The sequence below is a fragment of the Phyllopteryx taeniolatus genome, chromosome 22, assembly GCF_024500385.1.
Source record: "Phyllopteryx taeniolatus isolate TA_2022b chromosome 22, UOR_Ptae_1.2, whole genome shotgun sequence".
NCBI lineage: Eukaryota > Metazoa > Chordata > Actinopteri > Syngnathiformes > Syngnathidae > Phyllopteryx > Phyllopteryx taeniolatus.
Genome location: NC_084523.1, coordinates 6,593,864 through 6,610,193, shown reverse-complemented (window position 1 = coordinate 6,610,193; position 16,330 = coordinate 6,593,864). Strand labels below are relative to the sequence as shown.

At 44.1% G+C, this 16,330-nt stretch overlaps 1 protein-coding gene across 9 annotated transcripts in view; it reads left to right on the top strand.

The window, feature by feature from the left end:
* Window positions 1–16,330, top strand: part of LOC133472301 (ELKS/Rab6-interacting/CAST family member 1-like) — a 58,558-nt gene that overhangs the window by 25,406 nt on the left and 16,822 nt on the right. For 6 of the 9 annotated variants that reach the window (XR_009786672.1, XR_009786671.1, XM_061762919.1 and 3 more), the window contains 4 exons: window positions 1,703–1,714; window positions 6,379–6,514; window positions 7,768–7,899; window positions 10,941–11,101. Coding sequence is in view for 6 of the 9 variants with exons in the window: in XM_061762919.1 (XP_061618903.1) it covers window positions 1,703–1,714; window positions 6,379–6,514; window positions 7,768–7,899; window positions 10,941–11,101 (441 nt within the window). In the remaining 3 variants the exon portion in view is untranslated. The remainder of the gene's footprint in view (window positions 1–1,702; window positions 1,715–6,378; window positions 6,515–7,767; window positions 7,900–10,940; window positions 11,102–16,330) is intronic. The other 3 variants (XR_009786673.1, XM_061762920.1, XM_061762922.1) reach the window with 1 other exon arrangement.

Sequence of the window (16,330 nt, the reverse complement as noted above, 5' to 3'; positions counted from 1 at the left end):
TCTTTCATTTACTGTTTCTACTTTCACACTTCTAAGCTCGGGATGCTTGACTTGCACAACTACTAACTACCAACTACTTTTTTTTTTTTTTTCTTAACAATTACAGGAATGACTTCTAACATCTGTGTAACTTTGTTTGTGTCCACCTTTTGAACTGTACCCGCTGAGCTTTCGCGATTGTACTTGGTGTGACTTTGTGTTGTATAACACCGACAGCCTCTTTTAAAACGGCTTCAAAAACATCGCACAGAAATAGAAAAAGTGTTTATTCAAAGGCCAGACGTCTTTTTCATCATCTCAGTACTTACTTACTCGTTAGGTCCCAGTGCAACCTTTCCTCTCTTTCCATGTCTTTTTGAGGGCAGTAAAACTAATGACTGTTAATGATTCCAGGGACATTCGTTTCAAAGTGTCCACACTAAAAAACACCAAAAAAACACTGCTATTTATAATTTAGCAGCCGCCGACGTCCAATTAGTGGGGGTTTAGCTGTGTATGTTTGATGATTTATTTCGTCAGAGCGTGGTCGCAGACGCAAACTGGGATGGCGCTCGCTCGGTGGAACGCAGAGCTCCGCCAACGCCGAACGGTCCTAACTTGAATCGGCAACGAATCGTACGCAGAGTCCATGCATTTGCGCGGATTCGCCATCAAGAAATGTCGGAAAATGTTGGAAAAGGAAGGCTTTGTGAAAGGCCAATTCCTACTGTACAGCGTGTTTCAATCTCAAGCAGGGCGAGCAGGAAATCTCTTAATGCGAGATGAAACGTTTCCTGCTCCCCATCGTAACGGATGACCTTCCGACATCAGTTGTTTTCATACTGACGTAGAGGATAAAACGTCACCCAGGTGGAACCTTTCCACTGTATGCTCTATGACTTAGCAGCGTGAACGCCGATGATGAAAAGCTCGCACGCGGGTTCAACAAGGCCAGCAATCGTCAACCTTCCTACATGTGTAAATGCAGCGGTATAAAGTGATGCAGGGCTATTTATTTCAGTAACTAGGATGGTAATTGGAGCAGACTGAGTGACTTCACACTGGGGGGAAATGGAGCTGAAAAATCTGCCGTGATGGCCATAATAAAGGATTTGGACAGCGGAGTGGAAAACAAAAGAGAGGCAGCGACAACGGAGAGGAAGGAAAGTAGTGCAATATGGAGAGCAGAGTATGGAGAAGTTGAAAGAATAGGGGAAAAAAATAAAGGGAGAACATTTTGAGAGGTTTCTAATGAACAAATTGTGTCAGCGAGGTTCAAGTGGAGGCACCCTTGACACTGAGCAAGTCAAAACACACAATGAGCTCTCTTACTAATGTGTAATTTCTCACAATTCCACAAAGTTGTTAGGGATAGCGGAACTATCGAAGAAGAACTAATGCGTTGTGAAGACACTCCCAGCGTACGGTGTGCTTTTAGGGGTTTGTGAGTGCCCTTTCCTTGCACCTGTTCGACAAATGTTTGAAGGTCGAGTGAGGTGAGCAGACCCCCAATACTGCACTCCAAAGTGTGTCCGTCCGCGTGCTTCGCCGCTCGTCTGCTCATGCCTTCCTTCCTGCCTGCAAAATGTCTGTGCACCTGTCTCACTGTCACTTCGCTCATATCTGTCGTTCTACTTTTCTGATCTAACCGAGTGCTCACTTCCTGTTTCAACTTTCTCCCCTCTCTCGCTTTCTTCTCATCTACGACGCTGCCCCTGCCAAGTCTTGCCTCGAGGTTAGTATACGGCATGCCTTCTCACCCCCCGCCCCCCTCTCACCCCTGCCCCACCTCTCTCTCTCTCTCTCTCTCTCATCGTCGTACCTCTTGTCCTCGCTCTTGTCATCAACTCCGCTTTTTAATCATTCCCATCATGTTTCGCTGTCTTGGCGAGGCTTTCGGCTTCGACAGCTTCTCGCTTTGTCTGTTGCGTCGCTGTCTCCCTCGAGGAGGAAACTCCCATACCGTTATGCCATCCTGCTCATGCTAAAACTTTAATAGTACATGATCATTAACGTGGATGCATAATTGCCTCCACGGAAGGACACTGCTTCATCAATTTTCACCCAACTTTGATGGGCCAATTAAGAAACCCGTGGATTGTTGTTTTAAGTGTGGATACAGGATATTTGTATTTTTCCTTAATTTGTCAAAAATAATACATGAATCAAATTGTTGCGTGGTTCTCAAACCTTTTACACCTAGGACTACCTCAAAAAATACTTGGCTCTCCAAGTACCTACATATTGACCAACATTAATCATCAAAAATAAGACAAAGGATTTAATCTTAAAAAGTTCATTTTTAATAGTATTTTTGTAAACTACTGTAATGGAAGTTAGAAACTACTGAGGTACAAAAAAAAGAGCATAATAATACTAATTTGTAGGTTGTTGTTTTTGTTTTTTTCTTCAAATGTATTGTGAATGCTGTTCTCTCAGCATCCATGCAATTAATACCAGAGTATAAGAGAGAGTGAGCGTGTGCTACAGTCAGCCAATAGCCCACAAATCCTCCGTGCAGCTTCTCTGCGCTAAGTAAAAGTCGCACAGGACCTCAAAGCAACCGCAGGAACAAAGAAAGAAAACAATTCTGTTTGGGAGCCGCGGAAACATTGATGTCAGACGTTTGGCAGAGGATGAGGAGCTCCTCACATCAAAACAGGAGATGCAGCATGCATAAAAAAATGAAAAACAAAAAAGGAACAACTCTTCTGTCGCTTACCCAGCAAAGCAACTTTTTCTTTTTCTAGTTTCCCATTCGAGTTGGAGCGAAGATGGCCAGGGACCACAGGCGCTCAGGAGTTCAAACCTTTTTACAGCACAATGGGGAATACATAGAGTAGATTTCAGAGAAACAAGTGGAAGTTGGGAAATTCAATATGACCTTTATGCCTGTAAGAAATAAGCAAATTCGTTAATGCTGGAAATTAAATAGCCGACCTGCGCATGAAAGCAGAGGGCTGTTATGGTAACTTAGCATGAAGCTCCTCTGGCCTTGCCCAACAGTAACAAAACCCTCCCAGCAGCGTGTTCAAAGCGACTTTATCTCATCTGTTTAAGCCTTACAAAAACGCACCACTAATTTCACACTCAGGAGCTGGAACTCGCACAATATGAGAATTTGAGGTACTCCTAGAGTTTTTGGCCTGTCCCTAAAAAAAAAAACCTTCATAGCGACACTTCTCCTGCTTTTACCGAATTCTGGCAATGGCAGTGATTTGAAAAGTGTGGTAGGACTACTGTACCACTATTGATGTGCAGGTTGCCTCGAGGTATACGTGAACAAATCACTGGATAAAATGTTCAAACTGCATAAACATGGTATCTGAGTGATGAGTACATTCTTGGTTACATTCTGTATTTTACCTATTTAAAGTTATTTACATAATACGCCTTGCACCCATGTCTATAAACAAGTGGGCAAATGTAAGCTATTATGTTCCTCTCCATGTAATAAACCAAACCAACACTTTTAGTGGGGGTTTTTTTTCAAAAAGAAAAAGCTAAATTCCAAGTGGTTAAAAGGAAATCCTTGATGTTAATTTTGTGTGAACTGTGTGCAGTAAACATACATGAGTCCTCAGCGTATTTGTGATCAAATATTTATGCAGTTCTCCAAATGCAATATTAATATTACCTTCGCGCGGGCCCCTGAATATCAGCCGCATACTAATGAAGGAGGTAGAAAAGTTCTTATGTAGCTTAGTTTTGGGAAGTTTTGGGAGATGCTTGTACGTGTGCGTTAGCGTGGCTAGTAATATATCTGGGAATTTTGAGGTTTTGCGACGTGTACTCAAGTTCAAAGTGCTGTCAACAAGCTTTTACACGTATTTACGTGAACACCTCACATAGTATGTTCGCCGCGGGGGCCACCGTGTTTGCGTGAGTGTAGATGGGCATAAATGAACACATGTAGCTGCACTCCCTTGAAATATTTGTGCGTGTGGTCTGAGGCTTGATGCCATACAAAGCAGCTTGTGTTTGGAATCTATATAAATTCGATCTCACTTAAGGAGGAATTTAAGAGTAAATGGTCATACATTCCTTACATTCTAAAAGCTTCTAATGAGAGGGCAACATTACACAAATATGTAGGTTTAGCTCCAGAGTTTGGGCATATTTTATAGCCCCGTGGGAGTCAAATTATCAAGTTTTAACAGCCTGGCAGGGGGACATTTTGGTGAAAAATGTGGCGATTGTTTGACGGCAGCTGCGGTTGCCTGTCATCCATGGTTCGCTAAGTGGATGGTGATGGAACCAAAGAGCGAGGGGAGGAAAAAGCCAATGAGAGCAGAGCGGAGGTGCCGTCTAATGCGCGAGGCTCAAATGATCTACAAGCCGCAAACAAACTCGATGCAAGCAAAACAAGTGATTAGCGGGATAAAAATCAAGATGAAACCAGAGTGTTAGGTCAACAGGGAACATTGCCCAACTGAAAAATCAACTCCACATGCGCACTCACACCCTGAGCATACTGTACATGCAGTAAATGTTGCATGAAGGGGGTTAGGGAGGCGGGATCTTCCTGGACATCCTCCAATAGGAAGATTTCTGCCTGTTTATGACCTGTTACACACAAACAGGGCTTGAAAAGATATTTCCCAAAATCTGAAAAACACTGAAAACATATATGCATGTGTGTGCGCGGGAAGGTGCTGGAGATCAGATTTAGCATGTGTCTTTTATGTCTCTTTTGGAAGGCGGCACGTTTATGTCTTGCAGTGGCAGGTGAGATGAATAAGAAAGATGATATCAATTGTCTGTGAGTCAAAAGGAAAAAAAAGAAAAAGAAATGCTGCAAGATGAAATAGCCAGTAGAGGCCTCGAAATATTATTGCAGAATGACGTTGGATTCCCATCACCAGTGGTTACTGACAAGCGCAATACTGGAAGTGAGAAATCAATTTTTCTACCAGGCGCAAAGACATTATGAGGACGCGTTAACATTTGCACGGTGCAAGCTGAGGTGCTGTACGCGTCGTTTTGAAAACAATACAAACGGCGCTGCTCAGCACAAAAAGATGAGTTGACCGACGCCCACCTCTGTGTGGTCGCTTCCAGACCTTTTGTGTTTCTTATGCTTCATCCCGAGCCGTGATTCGCTGTAAGCTGTTAAACCTTCCTGGCATTAGCGCCAAGCTCTCTGCAAGTGTGTGTGTGTGTGTGTGTGTGTGTGTGTGAGAGTGTGTGAGTGAGGGGAAAAGGTATTAAAGGTCCCGATCAAGACAAGCTGGTGTGATATCCCGATCGGATTGTGACAGAGGCGCAACGGCTTCCAGGCAGCTTAGACGAGGAGGATTAAACCCTTTCTCCATCCACCAGGCCCGCTGCCTCCATGACGAATCACTCTCCATTCCCCCCCACCCCCGGTCTTCTTTCCGAAGATCATGATTCAGAACACTGTGTCGTCTGGACATTGAATCTGACTGCACTTACCGATCATTGCATTATATTGCACCTGGAACGGTTGTGGCACTAGCCACAGTGTGTAGAGTTAGTCAAATTATTTCAGTATCGTTTTAGTTGCAAAAACAGGTACAAATGTTGACTTTCCATACCTTTGCATACAAAGGAGGCATTATTATGCGGCAGAACGTCTACTTCGTGAGAGTACCAGCTGTTGTGCTGCTTTTTGGAATAAATTGAGCAGGTGTCTACATACATACAAGGTGACTTCAGGGGGGTGAAATAAAAAATGCAGTTTTTCAAAGGTGGTTGAATTTTGGCAAGAATAATCCACCAATTGAATTTGTGATGGTTACAATTCAATCTCAAGACTCTCAAGGCATTCTGTTAATTTCCAGTATGTCATTTTTATTTCATTTAAGGATACCAACAATTTATTCTACTATAGTGTGTACAGTAGACGTCAATTAATCGATCAAAATCATTGATATTTTTCTTAGTTGTCAACTAGCCGAGTGCGCTTTTGCCTCCAAACACAAGCTCGCTTACTCACCTTTCCCTCCGTCCTCGGTTGCAGATCGCGGTCGCCCCGCCCCTTGACTCATTACTCCAATAACATTCGGATACTTTCATGGCTTCACAGACAGCCACAACTTGTAAAACACAGCTTCAGGCTCACTCCTCGCTAATGTGTCGATGTTACCCTTGCTAGTTAAAACACATTCATTGCCATTGACGGCTTTAGAAGTCAAATGTCCATGTTAACTGGGAAGGCTGGCAGTGAATGAGTTTTAAAAAGTCATGCCGAATCACGCAACACAAAGCCTGGCTAGCTGGTTAGCCAGTCTAATTTACTGACACCCGCGTCACTCACCAAGCTAGGCCCCACCTTGGCAACCCTGTATTACAAAATAATTTTTTATTCAAACGCTGGAATAAGCGATGGTGTAATCGAAAAATATTCGACAGCTGACAGCAGTTTTGTGCACGCAGGCAGATGAAGGATCAATCCAAGAAGGTGGCCAACCTGAAGCACAAGGAGCAAATAGAGAAGAGCAAGAACGCCCAGCTGTTGGAGGAGGCCAAGAAAAGGGAGGACAATATGAACGAGAGCTCCCAGCAGATAAAGGTACGAAGGGGGAGGAAAGAGAGAGAGTTTCAGGGCGGGAGAAAAAGTTTCTCCCCTCTTCGCTCTCTGCTGGCCATATATATACCTTGAATATATTGGCGCTATCACAACAGTGGCAACGTGTCAAAATGTGACAGCAAGCCGCCTTGGGCAATGTCAAACAGGCAACACACTCATGTACACGCACACACTGGATGCAGCTCGGGGAGTGTGTGCGAGCGGGTATCCGGAGAGGATGATTGACACGGAACGAGGTGACAAGAGGAGCAAAGGACCCGCGCGCACACCCGCGCATAACTATGCAGTGAATGTTGTGGCTTTTAAATGGGGCTTGCTTCCTGCAGAGCCACAGCATCACTGCATTGAAGTCGAGATTTTGAACTGCGGTGTCCTTCAATTTCTTGAACTTTCCCAGTCACCTTTTTTCCTTCCTCCCCCTCTACTTTTCCAGGAATTGTTAGCGGCCTCTCTGATTAAAGGCAGATGACAGTTTGCACTTTTGTGACTCAACAACCGCGCGGATTCTCGCTCTCCGTACGACCGAGCCCTTCTTTAGGGACTCTGCAAATAACCGTAACTGATGTGTGAGTTTCATTTCGGAGCCGTCCCGCGGCATACTTTGACCAGGAGTCAGGCGGCGAGTGAAACCCGAGCATAATTCGGACCGTAAATTTCATTCAGCACAATGAGAGACGTCTAATTAAATTAGGCCAATCTCAGTCTGCATACTTAGACTCCGAGTCATGTTGCATCTGGACCAGGACTCAGATGATGTCCAACATTAACGTTGTATCATCAATTTTTATTTTTAAAAACCCTTGAGGTGTATTTGTGAATTCCAGAGACTCCTCAGGGTGGCGGGATAATCGGTTTAATCAGATTAAGCGGAAACTGATTTTGCCTGTCAGTTTATGTGAGAAGCTATCATGTTTTGCGAGGTACTTTAAGTTCTAGCAAGTTGATTTTAAAGTCACCACACTAGGCTTTTACAATTCCAAAAAGTGCCCTGAGGGTTTGCGTGGTGGTTTGGACACTCGTTTAACAAATTTTTATTTTATTACTTCACTGGCGTAGAGTTGAAAAAAAAAAAATGTACTTACAAATGCAGCGTACCCGCCAAAGTAAAGTCCAACCTTTCCATGGATGAAAATACATCGATCACTCTACTTGCATGGCGCAACAGGCGCCATTTTTCATTTTGCTTATGGTGATCATTGTAAAAGTGTGTGTATGTGTGCATGTGTGTGTTTTAGGACTCCATGCGCTATAAGGAGGAGCGCATAGAGGAGCTGGAGGAAGCCTTGAGGGAAAGCGTTCAGATCACAACCGAGAGGGAGCTGGTGCTCGCCCAGGAGGAGCAGGCCCGCACACACGCTGAGAAACAGGTACTCTCTATCTCTCTATCACACACACATTTGCAAACATGTAAAAAGAATCCCTGATGAGTGATCGTGTGACCCAAACCTTCACCTTCCCTTCAACCCCTTCGCCCCTGAGGATTAGCTTTTTGTGTTTTTCTCAAGCATCAGAAGCACACAAAAGTGTTTTTTGGCTGACGTAAAAGCTGACATATTAAACACTGCTGTGCCAAATGTGGCTAATGGCAGCACACATGCGCCGTGTGCCAACTGAGCTCATTCAGGTGCGGCCGCGTGTTTGCCCAGTCATTCCTCATTTGGTAAATACATCCCTATTTAAAGAACAACTTGCGTTTTGTCCATCCCGGCGGCACACAAACAGCTTTGTGTGAAGCCGAGCGCCTGTGCGTTGTCCGTGTTTATCTCCGGCGAAGAGGCAGGAAAGCTTCTAATGCTGCTCAGGAGCAAGCGTTTAGGAGATGTTACCGCAGAGTAGCAGGAGTTTGCTCATCGTGACTTAACAAGGTCTTGGAGATGTAAAATGTACCTCAGAAGGCTGGATGGGTTTTGACAAGTGTTGGACAAAAAACAAAAAAACAGCGTGGGCCGTCAGGATGAATACTGCCCTGAGAAAACACAGCGCAGTGTAGCTGTTGGCAAAAATGTCCGCACTCCATTGTTATTAATGCCTCTAAATGTTGGCCGTCCCGTAGACAGACATTAAAGAAAACACAGAGAGTCGTTGTGCTTTTGCTGCATTTCGCTGACACGCTTCGTCACGGTAAATATGAATTATTTGCACAATTACATTCAGCGGCGGGTCTGTGTCCAAACTCACAATCAAAATTGGTAATGATACTGCCGTGCTTGTTGCTTTTTGACACACATAAGCCTCATCAAGTGGACATTTAGACCTGTTGCGCAAGAGCCGAACCGACAAATACTGTCTATTTACATGGCTTGCCGTGATTGTCGGCCGTGTGAGCAAAATGTTTCCACATCCCACTCCGTGCCTTCCTTAACAAACTGCGGACGAGCGCGAAAGCTTGCGGCCATTTGAAACTCAAGTTTTACCAGCTCTGTTTAATAGAATAAGCAATCTTTTTCATTGGCATGATCGGATCAGGACAACACTAGTATTAGTATCTTTCCTCTTCCTAAACTGTGAATCCAGTTTAAATGGAAGTAAAGGTACACAAAAAGGTGCATGGAAAAAACGTGCACCTGAAGTCCTGAGTTTGTTTTCATTTAATTTAGCGTTGATGTATTGCCATGATGCTTAAAAAAAAAAAAAAGAAGCTAGAAGTGGCCTCTTTAATTAGTGGAGCAGACGCCATTGAGGCAGGACGCGGTGCCGGTGAGCATCCTGGACTTTGAACGCCTCGGCGAAGAAGCACGGAGTAGAAATGTCATCTTGCGGCCAGCGGCTGTCAAACACAGACGACATCGCCCAACATCAACATCATTTCAGCCATTCTGTCCAGACCTGCAATGTACAGAACAGTGTTCCATCTCCACTGCATACATTCCTTCCAAAACACAAACACACACACACACGCACACACACACACACTCACACACACATAAACACGACAAAAAAAGTGCTAACTGCTCTTTAAACAGCATTGCATTCAGTGGCGGCCAGATGGATTCTGCTTTGGCTTCTTCGCATAAGTGCGAGAAAATAAGTATTTTTATGTTCCTCTCTTTTTCTTTTTTTTTCACGAGTGCATCACTGCAATTAGGCCTTGGTGGAGTGATTCATAAAAATCGCGACAGAGGCCGAGACAATAATGAGCTGGTCAAAGGGACCTCACTTTTTTCTTGTGACAGCGTGCCATCGAGCGTGTTCGCACTTGCTAATGTAGCCAAAGCAGGAACATTTGCAAACACACACACACACACACATCCAGCCTGACTGGACAGCCATTTATTGACAAGCGGTGTATGTGTGTGTTAGGGAGCTGTCCCAGCTCAAGCGGTTGACCGCATCAAAATATAGGAGACATTTTAAGCTAGACGTTAGTCATGAATGGTCAGTGGAGAAAGGTGTGTATGTGTGGCTTTGTGGCAACCGCATGACACACCCCATCTGTCAGATTTTGTCATTTTTCTACAGCTGCAATTGCTCCTTTTTCCACCCAGGATTCATCCCGCCATCCCTCAAACGTTCCCCCACCCTTCCTTGCTCCCTTATGCATGGAATTGAAAATGGAGCTTGTGTTCCTGACTGCTCATTAGCGCAATTCACATCTGCTGTTTCTCTCGTTCGTCCATATCGCTCGTGTTCTTGTATACTTCCGCCAAGGACGTTACGTATGCGAGATGTCAAAACATAATTTTCATGGCCACTTTTTAATATTGCGAAAGAAATTCTGGATTATTCTTAACGTCAAAATTCATTATAATGATCATTATTAAGCCTTGGTGGAGGTCATTCTACTTTATCTTGCATACTTGCTCCTTTTTACTGTATTGGATGTATTCACTTAAGCATTTATGTCTTCTCTCTCCTCCTTACCGCTTTTCCTTCCCTTATTTTTATTGTTTTAACATCTTGGCCTTCATGGGTTGTTTTTTTTCTTCCTTTTCCTCCACTTACTCTGTCTGTCCATCTTTCCTTGTTTCCTCTCCTTATGCACACAGCTCTCTCATATTGAGCTCACCACGACTGGCTTTAGGTGGTCAAAGGTAACCAAGTGGCATCACAGACATCACTGCTCTTTCCAGTTTGTGAAGAAAAACGGGCATGACATTGTGTCTTTTATTATGGTTTTTCCAGTGTTTTTCCCATGTGAATCATAATATTAACTTGGGCACTTTCAGTGTCCTTCAGTGAGGCTTTGAATGTAAAAACATTACTGAATGTGTCTCATCATGCTATGCAGTTGTTCTATGCACACCCACGCGCACAGCGAGGGGGTATGTCATAAACTTACTGACATCCAAAAATAATTTACAGACTATTTCTGTGGAAAAACTCAGCGACGAAGCAAAGTGAATTATTGCTGCGGCAAGTCTGTAACGCATATACTGTATGTCTGTGTGTGTTTGTGTGTGTGTGTCAGGTGGAGGACCTGCTGGTTGCCATGGAAAAGGTGAAACAGGAGCTGGAGGTGATGAAAGCCAAGCTGTCATCCACTCAGGTGTCGTTGGCCGAGAAGGAAGGTCACCTGACTGCCCTGCGGGCCGAGCGGCGGAAGCACCTGGAGGAGGTCCTGGAGATGAAGTAAGAATTTAATCTGGTTGGTGAACATGCTCCGAGCAGCCCCGTTTTTTTTTTTTTGGGGGGGGGGGGGGGGGACCTCACCCACCACCTCATCAGCTCCCCATCATTTACTTCCCTCCCTTATCTCCTCTCTGCCCCTTTAACCCACAAGAGTTAAGTTGACTATCAACGCAGTAACCATGTAGCACTTTGGACCTCTTCGTATGATTGATCGCATACGCAGACGTCCACCCGGGCTGCGTTTTAATGCAACATTAATGGATGCTCTTGCAAAAGCGAAGAGGAGTCCAGCAGTCTGATGTACTTACACCACTGAGGATTTACATGGCCTGGAACAATACTTGAAGCAGAAGCCAAAGACAGTGACCCCATGCGCTGCCTGTTTAAACACGCTGTGGGACTGACTTTTACTGTGGCATCATGGGAAAAATATTGGCCGCTAGTTGGAGTCCCAATGACAGTCGCTTGCCTTTAAGTGCGCATGCATGGCACCATGTATGTGCACACGTCGGCACACTAATTTATGGACATTAAGAGGGACTTTTAAAGGAGAAGATAAAAAAAAAAAAAAAAAAACAGATTCACCTCAATTGTTTATGTCAGGCATGAAGTCACATAAATGTGCATCCGAGCCGCCTCTTTATGTTTTCCCGCCATCAAATATGCAGACATTAAAAACAAACTGCTGTTTTAATGGCGTCTCTAATGCGCATTTAGAGGCTATGACACACCACTTTTCCACCGACTGGATAAAATGCTAATACAGCATATAAAATATTAAAAACAGAAAAAAATTGACATGTTTGTTTAACTAGGGAAATTGTAATAATGTGATGTAAATAATAAAAACTAAATAAGGTCATGTGCATATTGGTACTATACAGTAAAAAGCTTTTACAGTACAGCGGTGAGTTTAAATTGCTCCATGACCAATCTTGAAACTCAAAATACTCACACCTATAAACGCATTTTTTTTAACCCAAAACTACTAGCATAAGCGGGGATAAACCTGCAATAAGCATTTTTGCCATTGTTTGCCCCCCCCAAAAAAAAAAAAAAAAAAAAAAAAAAATGACATACAATTTTTAAAAAGGTGGGGGGGGGGGGGGAAATCCACAAATAGGTGAATGCGTGGATGCTGAACTGCGAGTATGGGGTCCACGCTACATGGATCTATAATTATTTATTATTATTTTTGGTACATGGTGACGGTCAAAGCTCCTCAGAAAGCTGCAGTAATAATGTTTTTTGTTTTTCACAGAAGATACAGAATATATGCCCGTTGCTTAAAGAGTTATAACACAGCGACACCGAAGCAGTTTTACTTCTTCTTATCGTTGCTCACGTCACTTCTTTAATGGACATTTGTGGGCCTTAAGCTGTCTCGCGTTAACGTACATGATGTGCACGACAACGCTGGCCTCCTCCGATGCGTCCAACATGGTGGCTATGCCGTCCGCGTGTAATGCGCATGAAAAAGTGCGGGCGTGCACAGGTGGCCGTAACACTTTGAGGGTTGATTTCCGGATTCCGCAAACACTGGTTTAAGTTTAATGTTTCTGTAAGACATGATATATGATACCAGAGCTTTCAGCGGGTTCTACGACAGGCTTGGAATATATTAGCACACATGAGTACACAGACACACACACAAACTCAGGCAGTACATCTGTGACATTCTGTCTCACGTTTCTTCCAAACTGTACTTGTACAAGAAGTCATCAGTGAGCGAAGGGATCTGAGTTGTAGCTTTCCTTGCGGGGGGAAGTGGGAAGGACAGTGTGGGGATAGTAAAATGAAAGAAAATGAGCATGAAAGTGTTTCTTGGCAGCCGGAAGACGAGCGAACGCAAAGAGGAGAAAGACAGCTGTCCAAAGACAACTTAGTCCAGCCAACAAAAGCGTGCGCTCGAAATTATATTACCCCCAACGCCGTCTCCCCTGTTCCTTCTGTTCATCCATCACTCTTTAACGGTGCACTCTACATATTCAACATATAAACACTTCATGATGTTTCACGCGCGCAATGAGGTTTCACATCCTGTGTGCGGAATTTTAATTTATGGGTCATTGTTTTCGTCATTACAGAAAGGCGCGTGTAACATTTTTACGAGCGCTAATATCAAATTGTGTGCTGAGGCAAATGTTCTGAGGCATAAAAACAGCGAGATGTCAATGTCTGTTTATTTGCAACGTTGTTATGGATATTGAAATGGTAAAAAAGACACTTTATCACCCTGGAGAGCGTTCAAGAAATGAAACAACGGTGCACTTGATGATTTTTTGGCAGCGTGGCTTCCAGGGTTCTTGTTAGTGGTTTGGCAAAATGTTCTTGTATGCTTTCGCAGGCAAATAAAACGTGATAATTAAGTTGTTTTCAGACATTGGCTATGTGCTATTTTTAAAATCACACTTTCCCCCAATTAAACTCCAACAATGTTGGTTGAAAAAAAGATGCCCCCATGGGAATGATTTTGTCAAATGCGTGCCTGGGGGATACAGTTGTGCTTAAAGGTTTCCTGGCAGAATTTCGTAAGCCTAATAGCATTGTTGCCCAAGTCAAATTTGATCATTTTCGGAGTTTTTGTTTTTTTTGGTTTTGTTTTGCAAATACAGAGCTATTTTTGTATTGATTTGGTAACACCACGTTAAAAAGGCGACTTAGGCAAGGTATTGTGATGTTCGATTCCAATCCAATAGTGCTGTAATTGGCAATAACAATTCGATACGATACTTTTGTCTCGTTTAAATCATAGTTTCATAAAGAATACAAAACATCAGATGAATCACTGTTCATCATATACTATACATTGTCGTTTTGAATGACTGACATACCAAAAGTATCGATACTTTGATTTGAGAATCAATTTGAGACAAGGTATCTGAGGTATCGATATTTCAGTCCTGCTTCGCACATCACTAGCAATTATGCAATGAGGCTAACATTTTTAAGATGTGTCGCATCCTTTAAAGAAAATGTGATCAAAATACCAATATTTCACAATCCTGCCAGGGTATGTAAACGTATGAGCAGAACCGTCGATACAAGTGCAAATAAACTCCAAGCTGCCGTCATGCGCAAGTTTTCCCTGTTTTCCCACTCTTGTAGTAAATGTTGATGCCTCAAGGCTAATGCTGTAAATGTAATTTATCACTCCTCCAATGCTTCTTCTCGGCTTCCTCTCGCTGCGTCCTGTCCGCCGCTGTCCCTTCGCTCGTCCCGTCCTCCTCTCCATCACACCCCGGAGGCTTTCCTTCAGACCGCCCCCGCGTGCCTCTCATGTCTCACTCCCGCCTTCCTATGCATCTTTGTGTCTATCGCTATACTGTAGCTTCTGTGTGACTCCTGTACATCTGCCTGCGTATATCGTTATCACCCGGCTGTATTTCCGGGTATCATCGCTATTGTCGCCATGTGCTAAAAGAATTCAATCGTGCGTGCATGTGTTTTTGCTATTCCCCATCTACAAATATGGACTCTGCGTCTCATGTTTCTCCGACTGTAATAGAGCTAAAAGCTTCCCTCGTTGGTATTCTTACTTACATATAATGCTTGTGTGTGCGTGTGTAGATTTATGCCAGCTTTGCAGACTACTCGACTCCACGTGTAACACACACACCCATGCGCACAATACACAAGTTACCCTAACAATGTGGCAATGCGTGTCGCCCGTGTAAATAAGACTGGCGGCCAAAGTGGTGTGCGTAAACAGACAAGACAGCGTGACTGCTTAGAAGACACACACACACACACACACACACACACACACACATGCATGCATGTACATATTATGGCAGCAAGACAAGCGCTTTGATCCCCTCAGACGGCAATGAGATTATAACAAGAGTGCCAAAGCGAGACTGTGCGCGTGTGTTTGTTGTGTGTTGCGCGCGCGGGCTTGTCGAGAGCTTAGTGCGACTAAAAGGAGCTGCGCCGTTTGACACTCGGTTTTACAAGCTCAAAGCGGGGCGCCTTCCCCCTTCTCGCGCGCTCGTCACTTGCCTTTCTTGCTTATTTGCTGCTCTTTGATGATTTGTGTAAAAAGAGATGGGGAAAATCAAGAGACTCGCAGTAAGGCTCAGACCTCCTAATTCGGATCTTCATCTGGACCTTTTGCATTTACAGTACCTGAATTTCGTATGCATTATTCAGAGGACTTAAAGAACATAGTCCAAAATGTCCATCAATCAATTGAGTAATTGGCTCGACATCGATTTTGCGTTATTAAACAACAAACCGTGCATGTTGTTGTCCACTTAGGGTTGCCTATTAAATGTGTGACTTTGAGGGTGTGTGGCTTTAAAAAAGTGGGGTCTGGCCTGGTGAGTGACGTGGGTGTCAGCGAATAAGACCGTAGATTTGGCTCAGGCTAGTGGCTAAACCGTCAGCCAGTCTGCTCGTTGAGTCGCGGGGCCCGAGCAGCTCGTGTAAGTTTAGGAAAACCCACACAAGCACCTCAGAACTGTGAGGCAGACCTGCTAATCTCATTGGACGTCAGTTCATTATTTTCATTTTCTTTTCTTTTTTTTTTTGCTTAATCCTAACAATGATGGAAACATAAGCTCCTTGGCAGAGGTAGTAATTAAACCTGTGCTGCAGTTAGAACTTAGTGACAATTGTGACAAGTTTTGTCAAGTTTTAGAAAATAGTTTTTCTTTATTTTTTCGACCAAGCTTGTTCCTCAAGCATGTGTATGTGTGTTTGCACACGTGTGGTCCCATCAAAAAACGCAAACTCCTGCAGACCCTGGGTAATGCATTTTACACCTTTCCTATTAGTCACAGTGTGTGTCTGCAAATGTGTGTGTGTGTGCCTGGGTGAGAAGGAGACAGCACAGTGAACAAAGGGAGAGGGGAGGGGAAAAATGAGATGAAAATGGGGGGGGGGGGGGGGGGGGAATGTGTCAAGATCAGATCCTCATTCTGTCATGCAGCAGTCCCACCTGCCCTCCTCTCTTGTCTCGCTCGCTCTCTCCAATGCGCCGGGATTGTCTCTCGACCCCGCTTCCCTGCTGCGCCGCTTCCCCGGCTCGCCGTCTCTCTCCCCCTTCATGTCTCTTTGATTTGTTTTCCCTGCAAATCCTCCAGGCAGTTTATTCCCTTCCCCGTCAGTGTTGTGCATATGTGTGTGTGTGTGTGTGTGTGTGTGTGTGTGTGTCTGTGGGTGTGTGTGAGAGCCTCCTCGCCGTCTTTTCTTTAAGCCTCTCTGATGTACAACAGCTCTTTGAGG